Source organism: Protopterus annectens, chromosome 7.part0 (genome assembly GCF_019279795.1).
Source record: "Protopterus annectens isolate FY-2018-M chromosome 7.part0, PAN1.0, whole genome shotgun sequence".
Taxonomy (NCBI): Eukaryota; Metazoa; Chordata; order Ceratodontiformes; family Protopteridae; genus Protopterus; species Protopterus annectens.
This window is the reverse complement of record NC_056739.1, coordinates 739,791,751-739,814,307: the sequence shown is the minus strand read 5'-3', so window position 1 is coordinate 739,814,307 and position 22,557 is coordinate 739,791,751. Positions and strand designations below refer to the sequence as shown.

Sequence of the window (22,557 nt, the reverse complement as noted above, 5' to 3'; positions counted from 1 at the left end):
GCTACAAAATGAACTGGCACCTCACCTAAGTGTCATGTTTAATCATAGCCTCACCTCAGGCTTCATGTCCAATGAGTGGCACACAGCTACAGTTATCCCACTCCACAAGAGGGATCCACCTTGGATCCTGGGAGCTATCGTCCCATCAGTCTGACTAGCCTGATCTGCAAAGCCATGGAACGCATTATCATGGAACTTATAAACAAAGACATTGGCAACCTTCAAACACTGGACCCCACCCAGTTTGGTTTCGTAAATGGACGATCTTGTCTTTTCAACTTGATTGATGTCTTCGAATCAGTCTCCAGAGCTGTGTACGATGGTAAGGCGGTCCACACAGCCTATCTGGACCTCGCCAAAGCCTTCGATACCATTCCCCACTCTGGAATCACAGATAAACTTACTAAGCTGGGCATTAATCCCTATGTCACTCAATGGTTTGCCAACTGGCTTACTGACAGAACCCACACTGTAAAAGTAGCCGACTCAAAATCCAGCTCCAGACAAGTGACAAGCAGAGTACCTCAGGGTTCAGTCCTGGGACCGCTCTTGTTTGGCATCTACTTGTCTGAAGTACAGGCCAGCACTAAGGGACTCTGGCTAACAAAGTTCGCAGATGACTGCAAACTGGGAGCCATTATTGAATCCCCAAATGATTTGGATATTCTACAAAAGGGCCTTACAGAAACAGATGCTTGGTGCCAGATCCATGGGCTCAAGCTCAGTGCCAAGAAATGTATAGTTATCCCCTTTGGGAAAAAACATGTACCCATGAATTACCACATAACTAGCAGCACACTAAACAGAAAGTGTAATAAGGGACTTAGGGACACAGGTGGACAGTGGTCTCACCTTCGATAACCACATAGCCACAACAGTCAGGAAATCCTTCTATGTGGCACACCTCATCACTAAGGGCTTTTCATCCAGAAAAAAAGGAGGTCATTGTCCCACTGTACTCATCCCTCATTAGACACATTATAGAGTACAACGCCCCATTTGGTATGTATCTTACAAGACATCTGCAACAACTGGAAAGGCCACAGAAATACCTCACTAAAAGAATCACAGGCCTAAGGCAGATGCCCTATGCTGACCATTTAACAAAACTCCAGCTATACTCTTGTCTTATATCGCCTGCTCAGAGGCGATCTCTGCCTAACATACAAGGCCATGTCAAACCCAGTGCTGTTGGGCATGCTACACTTAAAGAAATCCCAATCCCTCAGAGCTACACAGTCCAGGGATCTAAACCTGGTCATCACAATGAACAAAACATGCTGGAGGGATAGGTTCCCTGACCCAGAGACTCCCCATATTCTGGAGTAGAGTGCCCATACATGTCATGCTGAGCTCCTCTTTGGCCCTCTTCAAAAGGAATCTTGACGATTGGATGAGAGATAGGAAATTCACCCCGTGGTTCACGTTAGTCACCCTGCTAGTTAGGGGACCAGGGAGGTAAATATTGTGGGAAGAAATAGCCAGAGAATTGTTATGCGTAGGCTTGTATAGGCCCTAGGGCCAATAGCCTAGTACCAACCTATGAACCTATGTCCTGGTATGTTCAGGTATGTATGCAGTGACACATCCTACTTAAGTGTTATTAGGGTAGGGTCGCCAACACTATAAAGAGAAAATCCAGGATGACAGATATCTAAGCGCCAAAGAAAATTATTTTTTTTTGGGGGGGGCACCAGGGGTATCACCCTGGGGAAATTTTGAGTTATAAAAAAAATGCGTGTTTTAGAGCAGTTTTGTGACAGTTTTCTAGCATACAAAACTGTCACATAACTGCTGTAAAATATGTATTTCTATCAAATTATTTATACTTTTTTGATTATTGTGGCCTAACAGCAACTTGAGACAGATAATTCACCAGATAATACTTTAGTTTCGACTAGTCTAGTATTATAGTAGTATCTATAATTCAAACAACAGTACAAGCAGCAAACGTCAAAAACAATTTCGTGTGTTGTACCAAATGACTAGTGGGACTGGTTTGCTACAGTAAAGTGTGAAAAAATAGTAATGGCAGTAAGTACGAAAACAGCTAACAACAAGTATACATGCAGGGAACCACAAACAGACCTACAGGTGAAAAAATAATACTAGGCCTAATAACATTGGGTAAAACTTGATCTAGTTCTTTGATATGGTTTCACTTAAAGTCATCAGGCGTTTTTTCCAGTAATATTTCTCGCTGCTACCTGCTGATAACAGCAGCTTGTCATCATGCAAAACAAATTTGTAAAACTCAGTACAGGTCATGCTGTAATTCAGGAAAACCTACAGTTTGTCTTTCACCAAAGCAGCGGTGGCTCTTTTTCATTCGAATTCCACTTGGGGTTTATCAACAAGAAAACTCTTTCTGGAAAGGCATTGCTCCCGGGCAATGACAACGCAGCTGACACAACGTTAAACAAGTTAACTGCAAATTCTTCAACAGTATGGGCCGCACTGAAAAACTTCTGCCATTTGTCCCACGGGGATGGGAGAGTCGGATCAGCAACAATGCGTGTCACTTTCCTTAGCTGTGCAGAATTCACTGTACAATGCATCCAAGTCATCCTCCTGCAGTATCCCTACGGCAGCGCACACAGTTTTTACCTATTTTTAATATGCATATTGATTAGTTTTAGCAAGACTTTTTTTGTAGATAGATATTTTAGGGTTCTTGTACACAAACCTGAAGAAGTCTAGAGGGACAAAAGCGAACTTTGTTAACAATAATTAATTTATTGAAATAGATTTTGTTTTGGACTATGTATTTTTCTGGATGCCAAAATATACTTTTTTGATTATCAAATGGTCTAATGTTTAAGTGTTTCCAACCATGTATTATAATGTCTTTGATAAATTCTTAAACTTTGTTTAGTAATAATCTGTTTAATAAGAAGTACCACTACATCATGATAAATTGTATTAATTTTATTTAAAGTGCATAAGTTTTAAATTATTAGGATATTTAGTAAGTAGGGCAGTACCAGCTCAAATGTCACACTGATAAGAATGGGGGAAGGGATTTTGTTTTACAACTAGGACTGCGGTGGTGGTGCTGCAGTAGCGTTGTTGCCTCACAGTAAGACGTTGTCCTATTCGATTCTCAGCTAAAGCGTCTTCTGTGTGGAGACATGCGTGAATGGGTGTTCCTTCGTTGAAGGTTGTGCGTCAGGGCTGGCAACTCGGCACGCAAAAATCTACTGCCAATCATTAGCGGACTGGAGTTCTGCTGTGGCGACTCCTAACCGGGAAAAGCCGAAAGACACAACAACAACAGCAACACTTTGTTTTACAACTAATAAGCCACTCCCAGACCTCATAATAGGTATATTAGTCAGAAAGTTTGAGATGAAGCTATCATTCTGTTTTTTTTTGTTTGTTTTGTTTTGTTTTGATCATTTGCCTGTTAAATTATTAGGACATTTAGTAAGTAGGGCAGTACCAGCTCGAATGTCACACTGATAAGATGGGGGAAGGGATTTTATTTATGCCATTACACTTTGTTTTACAACTAATAAACCACTTCTAGACCTCATAATAGGTATATTAGTCAGAAAGTTTGAGATGAAACTATCATTCTGTTTTTTTTTTTGTTTTGTTTTATTTGGATCATTTGTCTGTGAGCTAAATAAAGGATCTTCGACTGGAAAGAGACTGTCTACCATGCTTGGATTACTTCTGAATACCTACTAGAGTTAATAATTCTGTGTATTAGTAATAATATTTCAAAGTAAGCTTTTAGTTTTTGATTTAGGATGATGTTCTTCGTGTTTCACTGTTACAGTCATTACATTTGGGTTATCTGCTTGCAGTAGCCTTCAGTCGGCCTGATTAACAAAGTCTTGGGTCCTGCGTCGGTTGCTGTCCCTTCTTCCGTGACGTCAGGTCGTCGGGTATTAAACATGCAGCCGACGCCATTACATCAGTCTTTTTTGCCTTGCGGTGCCTGAAGCAGAAGCAGTTTGCAAGTGCCGGTTGGCCGACTCCTGAAATTTTAGTTTCGAGTTTCAGAACCGAAGTCTTCAACTAAAGCTAAGTACCCTGTTGGGGAAACTTTTTCTTGCTCCTTACCGATGTCAGTGAAAGTTAATAATTGTATTTCTTGTGGAAAGCAAATACCTCACAAAGATTTTCATTTGTACTGTATTCCTTGCCTAGGCCCTAACCACAACATACCGTACTGTCTGTTTTGTGCCTTATTTAATCAACGCACGATCCGTCGTCGGTATATTTTCGCTTCTAAGTATTTAATTTCTCAGTTCAGTTATCCAGAAATGTTGTTGGTTAGCCATCCGACTACCAGAATTCCAAAAAAGCGCAAAGATAAAGACAGAGACAGCCCACCAAGGTCCAAAGCTGCTGACGACGCTTCTCCTAAGCCAGTCCCCAGTTCGCCGGTACTCAGTGAGGCGCTTTCGCAGCCCCTGATACCTGCTACTTCTGATTCACAGGCCTCTACTGAGACCCATTCGGAGTCCGGTATGCCGCGAGATGCTTCAACTGTGGAACCTGCGGATGTCTCTACCTTGCATGGGTTCGGAGCCACTGTGCAGGCACTGGCTTCTGAGGGTGTATTCAGGCCTATGGACTTGCATATTAAACCGACATCTCCTTCTTCTTTAAGGCCTAAACCTTGAACCATACCTAAGAAACCAACGCCCAGGCCGCATGCACAGGCCTCTATGCCTAAAAAAACAAATGATAAGAATGGCTCAAGATCTTATAACTCTAACCAGGGGAAGCCAACCACCCCCTTCTAAGAGACCTAGGACTGAATTTGTTTATGAATCTTCTGACCAGGATTCTGTTTTTTCTGATTCTTCTGATGATCTGGATTTACCCTTATCTACTTATGAGGATTCTGATGCAGGGGACTCTATTCTCTCTGCTTCTCCTCCAGATGATTTTTCCTTTGGTGAAACCTTGCACACTTTAAGGAAACATTTTCACTGGGAAAGCCAGGAATTTTCTGATTCAAAAAAGAGGCTTAACTATACCTCCTGTACTAGACATTGTTGATGATGCCTTTTTGGATTCTAGTTTGGCCCCTGACTCTTTGCCTCCTGCTCCCAGAAAACCTGATAGATATTACAGGGTCCCTGATTCTCACAAGTTCATTTTTAAAAATCCTATTGCGAATCCAGAGACTATTTCACAGGGACCCAAGGGGATTAAGGCCTCTACTGCTAAAAATCCTACCCTCTCTGATAGGGACTCCAGGGCGCTGGATAAATGGGGTAAGAAGGTTTACACTTCTGCAGCCTTGGCCATTAGGGCCTTAAATTGTCAGTTTCATATGCTGAAGTATCAACAACATGTTATTGGATTGCTTAAACAGAAAATGATGTTGATTCCTGACTGCAATGAAAATAAAGAATTACAGGATTTAATGCATTCTGCTACTTTGCAATGTGGATTTGATTTATTAGAGGTCTCTTGCAGGGCTGCTGTCACTGGGTCTGTACTCAGAAGGCATGCTTGGCTTAAGGAGCTATCTTTGCCTGATCATGTTAAAGCTAAACTGTTGGATGCTCCCTTAAGTCAGGACTGCCTGTTTGGCAACAAAGCTGAGGAAGTTCTTAAAAAGATGGAAGATAAAGCTAAATGTATGCAAACTGTGAAATATTTTTTACAAGTTCAGCCTCCAAGATTTAGTAGGCATTGTCCCTCTAAGAACTGGTCCTTTCCGGTCCCTTCCAGATCTTCTCAATCCAAACCCAGACACAGTAGAAACCCCAGGTTTCAGTCACAAGGTACACACAAGACTAAGCAGTGGGGGGCTTCCGCATCCAAATCTGAGAGTAGTAAAGACTCCCCCCCATGGAAAATTGTCTCAATGACTTGCCTTTAAAACTGCCAAGCACTTTTCAACTGAATGCTCCTTTAGGCAGAAAGATTGGTCTGCAGGCCAAAAACTGGAAACTCATAACCCAGGACAAATGGGTCTTAAATATAGTGTCCCAAGGATACAGATTTCACTTCCACACGTTACCAACACCAAGCGGGTGGCCAGTTCTACCCCCAAATCAGTGGACAGAGGCCCAAAAGCAAGTACTTTCTCTCTTAAACATGGGGGCTATTCAGTTGGTACTAGAACAGGAAAAAGGACAAGTTTTCTATTCGAGACTTTTCCTGGTTCCCAGAAAAGAAAATTCATGGCATCCTATCCTGGACCTTTCTACTCTAAACACCTTTTTGGTGATTCCAAAATTCAAGATGCTGACTCTTCACCAGTTGCTTCCTATGCTAGGCAAGGATGCTTGGTTGGCAACATTAGATTTAAAAGAAGCATACCTACACATCCCTATCAGGGAATCTTGCAGAAGATACCTACGCTTCAAAGCAGGCTGCACGCATTATCAGATGTTCTTCGTGATTCACTGTTGCAGTCATTACATTTGGTAATCTGCTGGCAGGTTGCCCTTAGTCGGCCTGATTAACAAAGTTTTGGGTCCTGCATCGGTTGCTGTCCCTTCTTCCATGACGTCAGGGGTATAAAACATGCAGCCGACGCCATTACATCAGTCTTTCTTGCCACGCAGTGCCCAAAGCAGAAGCAGTTCGCAAGTGCCGGTCGGCCAACTCCTGAAATTTTTGTTTTTGAGTATCAGAACCGAAGTCTTCCACTAAAAAGCTAAGTACCCCGTTGGGGAAACTTTTTCTTGCTCCTTACCGATATTAGTAAAAGTTAATAATTGTATCACTTGTGGGACGCAAATACCTCATAAGGACTTTCATTTGTACTGTATTCCTTGCCTAGGCCCTGTCTACGACGTACCTTGCTGTCGGTTCTGTGCTTTATTTAATCAACGCACAATCCGTCTTCGGTACATTTTTGCTTCTAGATATTTTGGCTCATGGTTTAATTATCCAGAAATGACGTCGGTTAGCAATCCGACTACCGGAATACCTAAAAAGCAAAGAAAAAGACAGAAACAGGCTGTTGAGGTCCAAAATTGCTGACGACGCTTCTCCTAAGCCAGTCGCCAGTTCGCTGGTACTCGGTGAGGCGTTTTCGCAGCCCCTGATACCCGCTACTTCTGTTTCGCAGGCCTCTACTGAGACCCATTCGGAGTTTGGTATGCCGTGAGATGCTTCAGTTTTGGAACCCACGGATGTCTCTACCTTGGATGGGTCCAGAGCCGCTGTGCAGGCTCCGGCTTCTGTGGGTGTATTCAGGCCTACAGATTTGTATATTAAACCAACGCCATCTTCAATATTAAGGCCAAAAATGCGAACTATGTCTAAAAAACCGACGTCTAGACCACATGTGCAGGCCCCTATGCCTAAAAATCAAATGATCAAAATGGCTGAAGATTTAATTACTCTAATCAAGGGTAGTCAACCCCCCCCCCTTCAAAGAGGCCTAGGCAAGAAATTGACTATGAATCTTCTGAACAGGATTCTATTTCTTCTGACTATTCTAATGAACATGATTTGTCTATACCTACTTGTGAGGACTCTGATGCAGAGGATTCCATTTCTTCTGCTTCTCCCCCCTGAGGATTTTTCTTTTGGGGAAACTTTACATACCTTAAGGGAACATTTCCACTGGGAAAGTCAGGATTTTTCTGAATCTAAAAAGATGCTTAGGGATTTTCTTCTTCTTCCTCAACATAGGCCTTTGGCTATACCTCCCGTTCTAGACATTGTTGATGATGTGTTTTCAGAATCTAATATGGCTCCTGATTCTCTGCCTCCAGCTCCTTGTAAGCCAGACAGATATTACAGGGTTCCTGACTCCCACAGATTCCTTTTCAAAAATCCTGTTGCGGATCCTGAAACAATTTCTCAGGGCCCCAAGGGCATTAAGGTTTCTACTGCTAAAAATCCTACCCCATCTGATAGAGATTCCAGGGTGCTGGAAAGATGGGGTAAGAAGGTCTACACTTCTGCAACCTTGGGAATCAGGGCTTTAAACTGTCAATTCCATATGCTAAAATAGCAGCATATCATGGGACTGCTTAAACAGAAAATGATGTTGATTTCTGACTGTGTGGAAAATAAAGATTTACAGGTTTTATTGCATTCAGCTGAACAAGTTGGAAAACATACTTTGCAGTGTGGTTTTCATTCTTTGGAGGCCTCTTGCAGGGCTGCTGTAACTGGGTCTGTGCTAAGGAGACATGCTTGGCTCAAAGAGCAATCTCTTCCTGATCATGTTAAAGCAAAACTGTTGGATGCTCCTTTACAACAGGGCCGTCTCTTTGGTAATAAGGCTGAAGAAGTTCTGAAAAAGATGGAAGATAAAGCTAAATATATGCAAACTGTGAAAGATTTCTTGCAAGTGCAACCTCCAAGATTTAGTAGGCACTGGCCTACTAAGAACTGGTCCTTTCCAGTTCCTTCGAGAGCCACTCCAGTCAAACTCAGACATTCCAAAGGCACCAGGTTTCATTCCCAAGGGACTTTCAGAACTAAGCAATGGGGTGCCTCCTCTTCCAAATCTGGAAACAACAAGACACCTCCTTATGGTAAGCAGTTGCAATGACTTTCCACTAGACTTACCCAGTACTTTAGCTGCCCCTTTGGGGGGAAAACTGGCTCTTCATGCAAAAAACTGTCAATTTATAACCCAGGACAAATGGGTTTTAAATATAGTATCCCAGGGATACAGATTTCATTTCCACACATTACCAACTTCAAACGGATGGCCAGATCTGCCCCCAAATCAGTGGGCAGAGGCCCAGAAACAGGTACTTTCCATCATGAACACGCAGGCTATTCAACTAGTACCAGAAGAGAAAAAGGGACAAGGTTTCTATTCCAGACTTTTCCTGGTACCAAGAAAAGACAAAACATGGCGTCCAATTCTGGACTTATCTACTCTAAACACCTTTCTGGACATTCCAAAATTCAAGATGCTGACTCTTCACCAGTTACTTCCTATGCTAGCCAAAGATGCCTGGTTGGCAACCCTAGATTTAAAAGAAGCATACCTGCATATCCCAATCAGGGAATCTTGCAGAAGATACCTCCGATTCAAAGCAGGCTACTTGCACTACCAGTTCTCTGCATTGCCCTTTGGCTTATCTACTGTGCCCAGGGTCATTACAAAGTGCCTGGCTCCAGTAATTGCATTTTGCAGGCAAAGAAATATTCAGATATATCCATACCTGGACGATTGTCTAATTCAGGCAGAAAACAAGGACATTCTTCTAAAACATCTGGCGTTTGTAAAAAGGGTTCTAACTTGTCTAGGGTACACTATAAACGAAAAGAAATCTCAAATGGTACCCTCTCAAAAAATTACATTCCTGGGTGCAAGCTTGAATCCAACTGCCCAGATGGCTTTCCTTATGCCAGAAAAGCAAATTCATTTGGTGACTTACTTCAAACAGATGGCTACAAAAACTCTGCTTTCTGCAAGGCAACTAATGCAAGCCTTGGGGTTCATGGCCTGCATTCTTCTAATTCCATGTGCAAGACTGCATATGAGGAAACTTCAGTGGTTTTTAAAAACTCTACGGAGTCAGCATTGTCACAGCCTGGAAACAATGATTCCTATCATACCTTGCCTGCACCTAGAGTTCCTTATTACTTATATATATATATATATATATATATATATATACACACACACACACACACACATATATATATATATATATATATATATATATATATATATACACACACACACACACACACATATATATATATATATATATATATACATATATATATATATATATATATATATATATATATATACACACACATATATATATATATATATATATATATATATATATATATATATATATGTATATATATAAATATATATATATATATATATATCTTTGGCTCCCCATTTGGGGGGCACCTGACATCTGGGGCAAGAAAAACTGATGTAATGGCATTGGCTGCATGTTTTATACCCCTGACGACCTGATGTCATGGAAAAAGGGACAGCAACCAACACAGGATCCAATACTTTTTTAATTAGGCCAACTGAGGGCAACCTGCCAGCAGATTACCCAAATGTAACACTCGAATACACTTGAACATCTACATTTACGGTAAATGTACACAACTGTACTTTCTCTGCACTGCCCTTTGGCTTATCTACTGTGCCCAGAGTATTCACAAAGTGCCTAGCCCCAGTTATTGCATTTTGCAGACAAAGAAACATTCAAATATACCCATACCTGGACGATTGTCTAATTCAGGCAGAAAGCCAGGACATACTTTTGAATCATCTGGCCTTTGTACAAATGGTGCTAACTTGTCTGGGGTACACCATAAATTAAAAGAAATCACACCTGGTACCCTGTCAACAAGTTATATTCCTGGGAGCAAGTTTGAATACAACTTCCCAGATGGCTTTCCTCACGCCAGAGAAATAGATTCATTTGACAACCTACTTCAAACAAGTGGCCACAAAAACCCTGCTATCTGCAAGGCAAATTTTGCAAGCCTTGGGGTTTATGGCCTCCTGCATTCTTCTAATTCCATATGCAAGACTGCATATGAGGAAACTACAATGGTATCTAAAAAGCCTATGGTGTCAATACTCTCAGGATCTAGAAGCAATGATTCCTATTATACCTTGCCTACGCCTAGAGTTCCTTTGGTGGGCAAAGGCCTGCCACCAAAACAAGGGATTACCATTCACGCTACCCCCTGCCGCCCAAACCCTAACAACAGACGAATCAGACTATGCACATGGGGCTCACCTGGCAGGGAAGTGCATTCAGGGCAAATGGAACCCAAGTCAAATGCACCTGCATATCAATCAAAAAGAAATGTTGGCTGTACAGAATGCTCTGACAGCCTTCAAGGATCACATTCTTCCAGGACAACTAATGGTAAAGACGGACAACACCACTGTTATGTGGTACATAAACAAGCAGGGGGGTATGCATTCTTACCCCCTCTGCAGGCTAGACATGGTATTGTGGAACACAGCCTTGTGCTACCAAGTGAATCTACAAGCTCAATTCCTGCCAGGAAAACTAAATACACTGGCAGACAGACTAAGCAGAAACCTTATGGACCCACACAAGTGGAAACTGGAACCAAGGATTTTCAACACGTTGACAAGCAAATGGGGGTGTCCAGATATAGACCTGTTTGCCTCCCCAAGAACTATCAATTGGACAAATTTTGCACAAGGATTCCCCACAAACAAGCTTGGAAAGTGGATGCTCTGTCCTTCAGCTGGAAAAATCTATCAGTTTATACCTTTCTTCCTTTGCCTCTGCTCTCCAAAGTACTACTAAAGATCAAACAGGACAAGCAAAATATGATTTTGATTGCACCAGACTGGCCACGCCAACACTGGGTACCCCCTCTTGCGCAGTGTGTCATGGTTGGCCCCATGGCACCTGCCTCAGACACCTTCCCTGTTGTCTCAGCAGGAGAACCAGATTCTGCACCCTTAGCTTCAAACACTGAAACTAGCAGCCTGGCTAATTACCTAATCTTTCTTTTATCATCCCTCAGTAAACCAGTGATGGATATCATTTTAGAGGCAAGGAGACCTAGTACTAAGAAATCTTATGCTGCGAAATGGAAAAGATTCTGTGCCTGGAACCAATCTCAAGGGATGACCACAGCAGTGCCCAGTTTACCTCTGATTTTACAATACTTCACTGAGATGCTTCACAAGGGCTTGTCCTTTTCCTCCATCAAAATTCACGCCTCTGCCATTTCAGCTCATTATAACACAGAACCTCCCCTCTTCTCTCACCCACTGCTCAAGCAGTTCCTCAGAGGGGCCAAAAATTTAAGGCCACCAAGGAGAGCTCCAACTCCAGCCTGGGACCTTAACTTTGTCTTGGAGAAACTCACTCTTCCTCCTTTTGAGCCAGCTGCTACTGCAGATTTAAAATTTCTTTCTTGGAAAACAGCATTCCTTTTAGCAATCACTTCTGTAAGAAGGGTATCTGAGTCACAGGCCTTTATGGCAGTGGAGCCTTTCATCATCTTTCATGCAGACAGGGTGTCCCTCAGAACCAATCCCTCCTTCATGCCCATGGTGGTATCCAGTGTGGCTCTTAATCAGTCCATTCATTTGCCAACCTTCTTTCCTAATCCACAGAACAAAGGGGAATGGATTCTGCACTCCTTGGATGTGCACAGACAACTTAAGATTCTACTTGGACAGGACTAAACCTCAAAGGAAATCTGAACAACTGCTGGTGGCATTTGCTGCAGGGAAAGAGGGGAAGGCTATTTCAAAGCAAACCATTTCTAAATGGATAGGCCATTGCATTCATTTCTGCTATAAACATCATGGAAAACCTATCCCACAGGGCATCAAACCCCACTCTACCAGGGCTGCATCTACCTCTACAGCCTTTCTCAGAGGCGTCCCTACCAGGGACATCCTAGAAGCTGCTACCTGGAGTTCTGTACATACTTTCACCAAGCATTATCGTTTACCAATTCTCTCTGAGACCAGAGCTGGCTTTGCCACTGCAGTCTTGCAGGGCCTTATAGCTGGTCCTAATGCTACTTGAATTCCTCCTCCCAACCTTAGCTTTGGGAATCTACCCAAATGCAATGACTGCAACAGTGAAACATGAAGAACATAGTACAGTTGTGTACACTTACCATAAATGTAGATGTTCGAGTGTATTCACTGTTGCAGTCCTGGTTACCCTCCCTCCAGCCCCCTTTCTTCTTTTGGTTATACCTCTACTCTCACTTACTATGCTCTAAAAGCTTTTTGGTGTATTTGCTTTTTTTGTTGGAGGTATATCCTTGTATTTATAGATTTAATTGCTTCCCATTAGGGGGGCACCTGACATTTGGGGCAAGAAAAACTGATGTAATGGCGTCAGCTGCAGGCTTTATACCCCTGACGACCTGACGGGACAGCAACTGACGCAAGACCCAAGACTTTGTTAATCAGGCCGACTGAGGGCTACTGCAAGCAGATAACCCAAATGTAATGATTGCAACAGTGAATACACTCAAACATCTACATTTATGGTAAGTGTACACAACTGTATTTGTTTAAGTTCACTACTTCTACTACATTTTCTGCTTTTTTTAATATATAGTCATTAACTAGACATACAGGAATTGAAAAACTTCCACACACAAAAGTTTCTTACACTGTTGTGTTTTCTTTCATTTTAATAACCACAACATTGTGTAATGTGTTTTACTGCATAATATGCAAGTACCTTGATATGTGTTTGTACATAATTACAGTTTAGTGTTCGTCATTGGATATAACACTTATGCACAATTACTTGTGTATGTACCCTGGCATGCTTTGTACTAAATGTAATAACTTACTGTTTTGTGACTGTGTATGTTGTTGAATACTTAAGCTTCTACTACTGTGTATCCAATCAGTAAGACATATTGCAGTGCTGTAGCACACATTCAGGGTCACTGTTAGCCACAACACAATTAGTAGGCGGCTCATAGAGTTCCTATCCATTAAAGCACAAAAATTCACTTAATCTAGTATGTCTTCAAATAACTTTTTTACAGGCAGAATAAGCAGAGCCAGGCCTAAAGTAAATTGCTGTATTAAAAGTATAGTACCACATGAAACAGTTCTACTTTATATTAAACAAAAGTTGTTGCTCCACTGTATTGCGGAATGTATATGAGAAGAACCAGTGCATCTCTTCTTACTTATGCCATCACTCCCAAAAATCCAGGTGAGCTTTCACTGCAGGTTCACCAGTTTTCTCTTTTGTCACACAGTCACTGGTTATATTGGGAATTTCTTGCCAAAAGACAGAAACCAAGGCCCCCATTTCCTGTTGAAGTTAATTCACGGAGCCTGCACCCTAGTTAACTCTTGCTGAAGGCCATGTAGCTTCACCTACTGTCGATGGATCTAGCGTCTTTCACCTCCAAGTAGTCACTTTCTTAGTAAGTAATAGGATTAAATATAGAGAAGTAGTAATCTTTTTCAAGGTTACCAAGCCAGTAGTCCGTTTGATAAAGTGTAACCCACCCTAGCCATAATTCATCTAATAATCCCTACAGATATGTTTTAAACAGGATCCAGTCTTCACTTCCAAACATCTCCAACATTTAACCAAAGTCTGTCCTTCCATCCATCCATATCCCCCTTTTTTCATTTTTCTGTATGATTGCCACATCAACAATGACCATCATCTAGAGACAACATTCACAGTGAGTGGCTTCCATTCTTTAGAGGGTTTTATAGATATTTTAAAGTCACTTCCATTCAAAAGTCATACATTTGAAAGTTATTCTAGTAAGATTTTCATCTAATTTTATTTTTTTATTCATAATTTTATTTGTGAATTAAGTATTTTTTGAGCATATGGTGAATCTGAATAAAGATCTGGGTTCAATACAGTGAAATAGTCAGTAGTTATTAGAGAGCAGTTTTAGGGTATATTTGAAGTATATATTTTAAATGTGTTTGAATATATTTTAATGCTTCAAGTGGATGTACATTTGGAATATAATAATATGCTTTATATATGCATTTGAATATAATTGTTTGAATGTATTTTTGTATGTAATTTTGGTGCACATGTCACTTTAAAATATTTTATCATGGTTTGGCGCCAAAAGCAGTATTTAAACTGCAATAGATTTGTATTGAGTTCTGATGAAGCCCACTTCTTTGTGGGTGAAAGCGCTTAACAAGAAGTATTAAATGAAGATTTTTTTAGCCAACTTTTTTGTTGGTGTGTATCTTTTCAGCCAACTTCATTGCTGGCTTATTTTAGTTGGTGATTTTGGATCTCAGGGGTCCGTGGTCTTAGCTTTCTTGCACTCGCTATTCATTTGTAACCAGTTAATGGAACGCTTCCTTGGTTCTCCATCCAAAAATCCAAATCTTTCTGAAATGTTTGGCTGCCCTCAGGGGTTTTGGAGACTATATCCCACTGCCTTTGATTTACAGGGTATCCAGCACTCTGAACCAATCACATCTGAGCTTTTCTTCAATCTGTATTCCTATTTCCTGGAATATGCTATATATTCCACTAACCACATACTTCTCTTCCCATGACCAGGATCTGTTTTCCTTTATAAACTTGGCCCTGATTGTCTCTTCCCTTTCAGAGAGCAGAGACTGCAGAATATTTTCTATGATTACCTTCAGTTCTTTGTAGACTTAATAATCCCTATTCCCAGATCCAGAGTTTTCTTGACCGCAAACCCACCGTTAGGTTTGGGTAAGCCCTTAAGCTCCTCCCACAGTTTCTGGTCTATCCTACAGCACAACCCGTTGTGTTGGGTGACAGTGACACAGAGTTTGCTTTAAGTGCAATTGTATCAGGGCAAGAAAATGTGTACACCAGTCAAATTTTTACTGAACGGAACTAATGACCTTTAAAAAGCCTGTCTTAATGCTATGAGTAGACTTGTCTGTTGTCCAGTTCTCTTATTCCAGAACAGTTCTTCTATCAGTAGGTATCCCCGGTGTTCTAAAGACCTCCTCACCAACCATTTCCAAGCTGCATGATATTTCTCAGAGAACCAGAGGTAAGAGATCCTAATCTGAGTTGTTCTGCAACACTTGTAGACTTCCAGAGACCCACAAGATTCATCTCTGTCTCTTTACATAATGTGATTTTTCTTCCAGGAAATTCTTGGCTTCACCTCATATCAAATGGTAAATTGTGGTACAAATAAAAAAGTTGGGAAAGTGTAAATATTTGCAGGGCTGTGATCCTTTGCCACTTGTCCAGTGGTGGACCTTCCATTGTTTTGAAAAAATAATCTTAGCAGTTTGAAATGCTGTCTGATAAAAGCACAGGGCAGTCTCCTCGATGGAACTCCTTAACTGGATTCCTAAATAAGTCAGTCAAGTTTGATCACCCAAAAAAGGAGTCACCACCTCTCAGCCACTCAGATGGGTAGAAATTATGCATCAATGCTTTGGTTTTTTGTCTCATTTCCCATGTACCCTGCAGGCAAACAAGTTGCTGCAGGATTCTGTATATTTTTGGAAGGCCCTTGTCAGGTGGTATTAAGTAAATAAAAGATCATCTGCATACAAGGCCAGCTTTGTTTCCATCTCCTCAGTCTTCTAGCCTCTTATATGTGAATCCCTCATTGCCACTGCATGTATTTCCAGCAAGGAAGCTACAAGGCAACTTTGTTTGTTTGTTTCACCTCTGGATAGAAAGCTCTCCCAACAGTTCAGCATTAATTTTCACCTTTTTTTACCCCCCTGTGTAGCTTCAATAAGAATTAGTCTCCAGAGAATCCAAAACATTCCAAAGCCCCACATCGAAAAGGCTAATAAATTCTGTCATATACCTTTTCAGCATCTCCTCTCAGTAACATCAGTAAGGAAGCTCACGCAATAGCATTTTCCTACAATGAAAAGAATCATGGCTGTATTGTCATATCTGTCTTCCTTGTATAAATAAAAATTGATCATTCTGCTTCAAAGTAGGCATACAAGTTTTTAACTGACCTGCCGGGATACCCAAAAGTACTTTGTAATTGTGATTTAGCACAGCCTGAAGGACTCTAAGTCAGGATCTTTTCCTGTCTTTCAGTAAATGCAACAATCACTGCAACTTGCCAGAATAGGGGTCCTCTTCATCGCCAGTAGTGCATTTAAAAGCTTCTGCAACATAACCAGCAACTTCTGACTCTCTGCTTGATAGAGCTCTGCAGGGATACTGTCATGGCATGGTTACTCAGCTGCCTGCTGGCTCTTAATAGTCTTGTTGAGTAATTCCTAAATAACTGGTGCTAGCAACCCTTTGTTGATGTTCTCTTTCACATTCATCAGACAAAGCTGGCTCGGGAAATAGTTTATCTCTGCTGCAGTGAGATGGTTCTGGTCCTCCAAGGAGAACAACCTTGAGTAAAAGCTACTAAAGACCTGTAAAATCTACACTGGGTCCCTTGCAGTCACTTTCTTCCATTGCTGATCTTGAACAGCTCCAGCCATGGCTGATACCATTACCTTTCTCAGTCAGAGCACAAGAGATTTTGTGCTTTTCAGGAGAATTCAAATTTCCTCTGCTTCAAGACTCTAGAATAAAGTATTATAGTTCCTGCTTCAATATTTAATCAAACTCCAGTTTATCTCCTCCTCCTCCTGTTCTGCTAATGTGACCCCCCATATGCAGTGCTTGATGCTTCTAGAACCAGGACTGCCACTCGTTCCATATGTTACTTATATTCCATAGTTATCTTTTGTACAGTAGTAGATTGTTCCTAAAAACACCTTTAAACATATCTTACCAGTCTAATATCCTTTACTGAAGTTTGGCTATAACCCGATGCCAGCTCAACAACTTCTTGTACAAATCTTTAAAATACTGTAACTTCTAAAAAGAAACTTTAAATTTCCAGTGTTTAAAATAATTTTCTTCTCCCTTCTTAGTGTTAGGAAAATTGAGGTATAGTTTAATAAACCTAATGGGCCAACTTCAATTTAATCTACCAAGCAGTCATTCTCTCTTGATTTTATAATCCTGTCTAACCTTGAATACATCTTGAATTCTGGGAAGTAACATGTAAACCAGGTTACCTTTATATGAGTCATTTATAGAGTCTACTAGACCCATAGCTGATCAGTGCATCTTAAAAGCTGCCTTAATACAAGGGTCTGAAACACCCTGTACCCAGCATGAATTCTTTGAGCCATTATATCAGTCTTCAGCTAATATTAAGTACCCTTCTTGGAAGGTTAAAGTTTCCCTTGGTGTCTTCCTAAGCTAAATCAAGTTCAAACCAAGGAGGTCATGTATACACACACAGTGGTGAACAGTGCACCTCTCAACTGCAACAGAGAGATCCTGACAGTGTTTTATGTAAGCCTGTCCCACCCAATTACAATCTGTGTGTACTAGCAAATCTGTCTTTCTCGTACGTCTCTCTAGACTATATACTACTGTGTACCCAGACTTGGCAAGGCTATTTGATTCAATCTGGGGGAGACCTCCTTCTCGGGTCCTTTTTACCAGGTCTGTTAATCCTTTAATACTTAAGGATTGAACCTAATCAAATTTTAGGTGACCTTGACATCCACTAACTCATTTCTCTTGCAACCTGGGCAGGCCATTCTGGCCCCTATATATTCCATAGAGAAATGACTGAGAAGAGAAAGCAGAATAACATAAAAAGAGCACACACGGGGATTCCTCTCCTTAATGTCTGAAAAGTGTATCCGAAGTGACTGTCCGTGTGTACTTCTGCTGGTCTTCCCCTTACTCTATACTACTTTCCCAAGTCAGACTCTTGACAAGGCATAAAGAGAACCAGCTTTTCTGAAAATCCAATTTAAAATGCTTGTTTTGGTTCTTGTATAACAGTACTGTCATAAAATTATTTTGTACCTGATAAAACCAGAAAAGGATGTTTCGTTGTTGTGGAACATTCTGAGCCAATTTCAAGTTTTTTCGAGATACAAAATTAAAGAAGATAAAGCAATAGCTGTAAACAATGTACCCACACATAAATTGGTTCAGTAATACCCGTATTTGTCGTGTGTGTTCACATTTTTCTCTGGCTGTATACTTATGTTTTACAATGTCTATACACATTATCTTTATATTTTACTATAGGTATGCATTTCCTGTTTGTATTTGTGTTTTGCCACTTCTGCATTTTCTTTGTCTAATTGTGTTTTGTAGTATGTTTCCATGTATTTATATGTGTATTTTGGCATATTCTTCTCTGTTACCATAGGTGTTTCTGCCTTGTGTATAGTTTTGTATGATCTCTTCTGTTTGTGCATTTGTATGTTGCTATGTGTATGCATATTCTTTTCTGTGTAATTGTTTGACATTGTATTACAAAAATAGCTCGCAGGCTGGTCTGCTCAGAAGTGGGCCTACCCTCATTGACAGGTGCAATGGGTGTGTTGCGGTATAGTAAAGACTGCAAGTATTTTTCTTTTCCTTTATTTTTGAAGGGGGGCAAGCCCCCCTGCAAATTAAATATACCAACTCTGAAATCACACTACCTTGACGAAAAGGGCAAATTATGAATAGACAATGAATATTCATACCATCATTGGTATGAGTATTACTTTACTATCATAGATTGTTGGATGGTGGGCAGGGTTTGAGTGGGACTTGCTACTGCGTATCCTGCAAGGTACTTTTCTAATACAAAGCCAGTTGTTTTCTCATTTATGTACACATTTTTGTCCTTTTTTCCCCCTAATTTCTTTGTTAACCCTACCTTGTAGTAGATTCAGATTCCTCTTAATTTGCAGTGTGAGAATGTTGCTCTCCAATCTCATTACACATTTATACCCAAATGAGACCTGATTTGGTGTATTGAAGTGGTTAGGCATAATAGAAGGTAGAAAATATATCCCTGATACAGAAGTTAAGACTGAGAGCATGCCTGACACAGCTCATAAAAGAAAAGCTTAAAAATTTAAGAGGAGTATTCATTGGCCAGATAGTGCAAAGACAGGATGTCCTGCATTCCTAGCAACTAAGAATTAAACATGTCCAACCAAAAGTGTGAAGTGGCTGTCATGACCTTCTGTCAAATAGGAAGGTCTAGTCACATAAGGGCTGATCTCCGAGGCCTAAGAGAATGTTCTGAAGTGGTATGTAGAAAACACAGTGCCTTACTAGCTGAAGGTAATGTAGAATAGCATTGTGGAGGTGTCAGGAAGAGAGAAAGGACCTTCGCAGCCTGAGGTGTAACAGCAGTTATGGATGCTGCCACCTAGATGATCACCCCCTTTGAAAAGAATTGACACAGAGGGAGTGAAGGTTGAATCTGTGGTGTAACATGGAGAAAAGGGAAAATGGTCAGGTCTTTTGTTTTGTTAAACACATTTATGTGTATCTGTGTGTGTTAGTTAACAAGAAAGCAGATGCTTTTTTATTTACCTAACATGTTTTTATTGGTAGAATGGCAGAGTGGTTCGGTACCTACCATTGTTGCCTCATAGTGTGTGGCTGTCCATTTCATATCCTAACTATGGTACTTTCTGTTTGGAATCAGCTTGCCTTCTCTGTCTCCATTTTGGTTGTCACAGGGGTCTCCTGCTTCTTCCCACCTTCCAAAAACTTGCCAGTAGCTGAATTAGTGATTCATTAAATTGCGTGTGTGTGTGTGTGTGTGTGTGTGTGTGTGTGTGTGTGTGTGTGTGTGTGTGTGTGTGTGTGTGTGTACGCGTGCGCACGTGCATCCCCTGATGGAATAATGTCCCATCTAAAATTAGTTCAGAATCTTATATCCATTACTTGCAGGGATTAGCTCCAGCTCTCAACTGACCCTAAATGTGACACCTGTAAAATGCCACAGAAAATGAGTAAATGAATTAGGATTGTCTGGCTGTGTGGTTGATGAGGTGATCACAGCAGTTACAGTCTGCTGTAAGGATAGTAGATTTGCTTACTGTGCGATCTGGTTTAAGGCAAGAATACATATACATTTTTCTTATGTAACACTTCATTATTTCAGCATTTAAACCAATTAAAGTTCTCTGTTTTTTCTATCCCATTATTTTAGAAGTTACTGTAAATCCAAAACCATGTAAAATGTAGTGACCAAGTGCCCAACAGTTACCAATAATTCAGAACAAAAGCACTTGTAAGGGCAACCACCAGAAGTTAGAGCCAAATCCACAGTAAAACAGTCCAAAAACGATCCGCATATTAAAATAATACACACATAATGTGTGTATTATTTTAATGTGAGGATCGTTATTGGGCTCTTAACTTCTGGCGGTTGCCCTTGCAAGTGCTTTTGCTCTGAATTATAAGTTACTGTAAATCCCAATTGTTAAGTACATAAATAACATATGAACAAGTACTTGATCTCCAAGGCTTTAGTTTGTATAGCTTATAAAATCACCCAGCTCTATGCAAGTCTTTAATTTCTGATTTATTTTGCTTACTTTATAACTCAGCAGTTGTAGTTCTGTTCATTTTAATTAGGCATGTAGAAAAAAAATCACAGAACACACAAGCTTATACATGCAGTTTTCTTTCTCTCATTCACTCCTTTTGTTTTTATTGATTGTTTTCCGTTTCTTTTTCTGCTTGTATAAAAAAGTGAAATGGCCATTGCAGACCCATCCGACAGTGAAAGAAGTTTTAGGTTAGACTTTTGCTTTCAAACTAATCTTTTATTTCATGTCATGCTATTAACTCGAAAGGTAGCTGTGTTTCCAAGGGCAGAAAAGCTGAAGGTACCTATTGAGCATTCTTGGGTAAATACTTATGCTAATGAGAGCGTTACCGACTCTGTGATTTGCAACTCTGTTTCATTAACATAAACTGAATATGTATGTCTGCACAGTATGTCAAATTAATAATACTTACTTGTAGACAGTGTATTTCTTTGGCATAACAAGAAAACTTGCCTTTTTCGACATTACATAATCTATGTAGATTTCATCTTCTTTGGCATGTTGCATCACAGGGGAATTTGTCTTTGTGTAACTTACTGTGTAGAGGCCCTACTGCTGTGTGTGAGTTAACCTTTTGTGCATAAATTGCTGTATTTGTTTGTTATCCTTTATCAGGGTATCATGTTACATTTCTAGCTTATTACAGCTCCCTTAGTTCTGTGCATTGTTGCTTGTCTGGGAAGTGTGTTCAGTTTTCCAGTCTCCCATTGTCTGGGATGATTAACAGTGGTAATTTAATCTAGTTTGCATAAAACATGATGCTTTAAAAAAACCCATAGGAGAGGATCTCAATTTGAATTAAGGGTCTTTAAATGCATCCATATTTAAGCGGTACTTAGCATGTAATGAATGAATGACACTGAAATGGAATAAGGGAAGGTTTGCATTTAGAGCACATTTTAAAGGGTAAAAGTTCTGCTTTAGAAAATGTTTATGAATCATTTTTGTGTTTTCTTTTTTTAGATTCCTTGATCCTGATAGCGGAAAAGTTGGAGGGCCCCTTTAATTTTGAGTTAGCAACAGAATCCATTGCTGTAAAAATCTCTGAGGGCATCATGTACATGCAGGAAAACAGTGTACAGACTTCAACAAAGGCGAGTAATGACATATCCTTAAGAAGCACACACATCCACTGAATGCATGTTAATTGCTGTAATGTATTTCTCTTGTTTTTTCACTGTTTTGTCAAGTACTGTGTGACTGCACATGATAGCTGACTGCATATTGGGTGTATTTTTGTGGTGTTCATTTACAGTGATGGGCCTTGGAGAAAGCTACAGACATACAAGACTTCTATGATATCAGTATAATTATATCAGAAATGAACATGCAGCTAAAAATATAAAGGGAAATATGATAGTGAAGAAAACAGGTACAGGTATCAACATTATGTTAGCTGAAGCTCAAGAAATTCATACTTAACACTGTTTAGACTGTATCAATTCTTTTCTTAAACTTTAGTAGATTATTAATGATAACAGGAGTAAAAGTTTAGTATACACGTTTTACTGGAAAGAAACAACACAGCAAGTGGATAAAACAAGCCAAGACCTTAATAAAAAATGAGTGCTTTCGCAAAACCACTTTTGCTTTTTCAGATCATGATCTAAAGAAGCAAAAGTGGTTTTGCGAAAGCGCTCATCATTTTTTATTAAAGTCTTGGCTTGTTTTATCCACTCGCTGTGTTTCTGCTGCGGTTTTTGTTGTTTGTTTTTTCCATTGAATTTTTAGAACCGAGCAGTTCATTGCAG

General features: G+C 40.3%; 1 protein-coding gene across 1 annotated transcript in view; it reads left to right on the top strand.

The window, feature by feature from the left end:
• GPC2 (glypican 2) overlaps nucleotides 1–22,557 on the top strand; it is a 740,846-nt gene that overhangs the window by 531,489 nt on the left and 186,800 nt on the right. Inside the window, exon 6 of the mRNA XM_044077271.1 lies at nucleotides 21,770–21,900. Within this exon, the coding sequence (XP_043933206.1) occupies nucleotides 21,770–21,900 (131 nt within the window). The remainder of the gene's footprint in view (nucleotides 1–21,769; nucleotides 21,901–22,557) is intronic.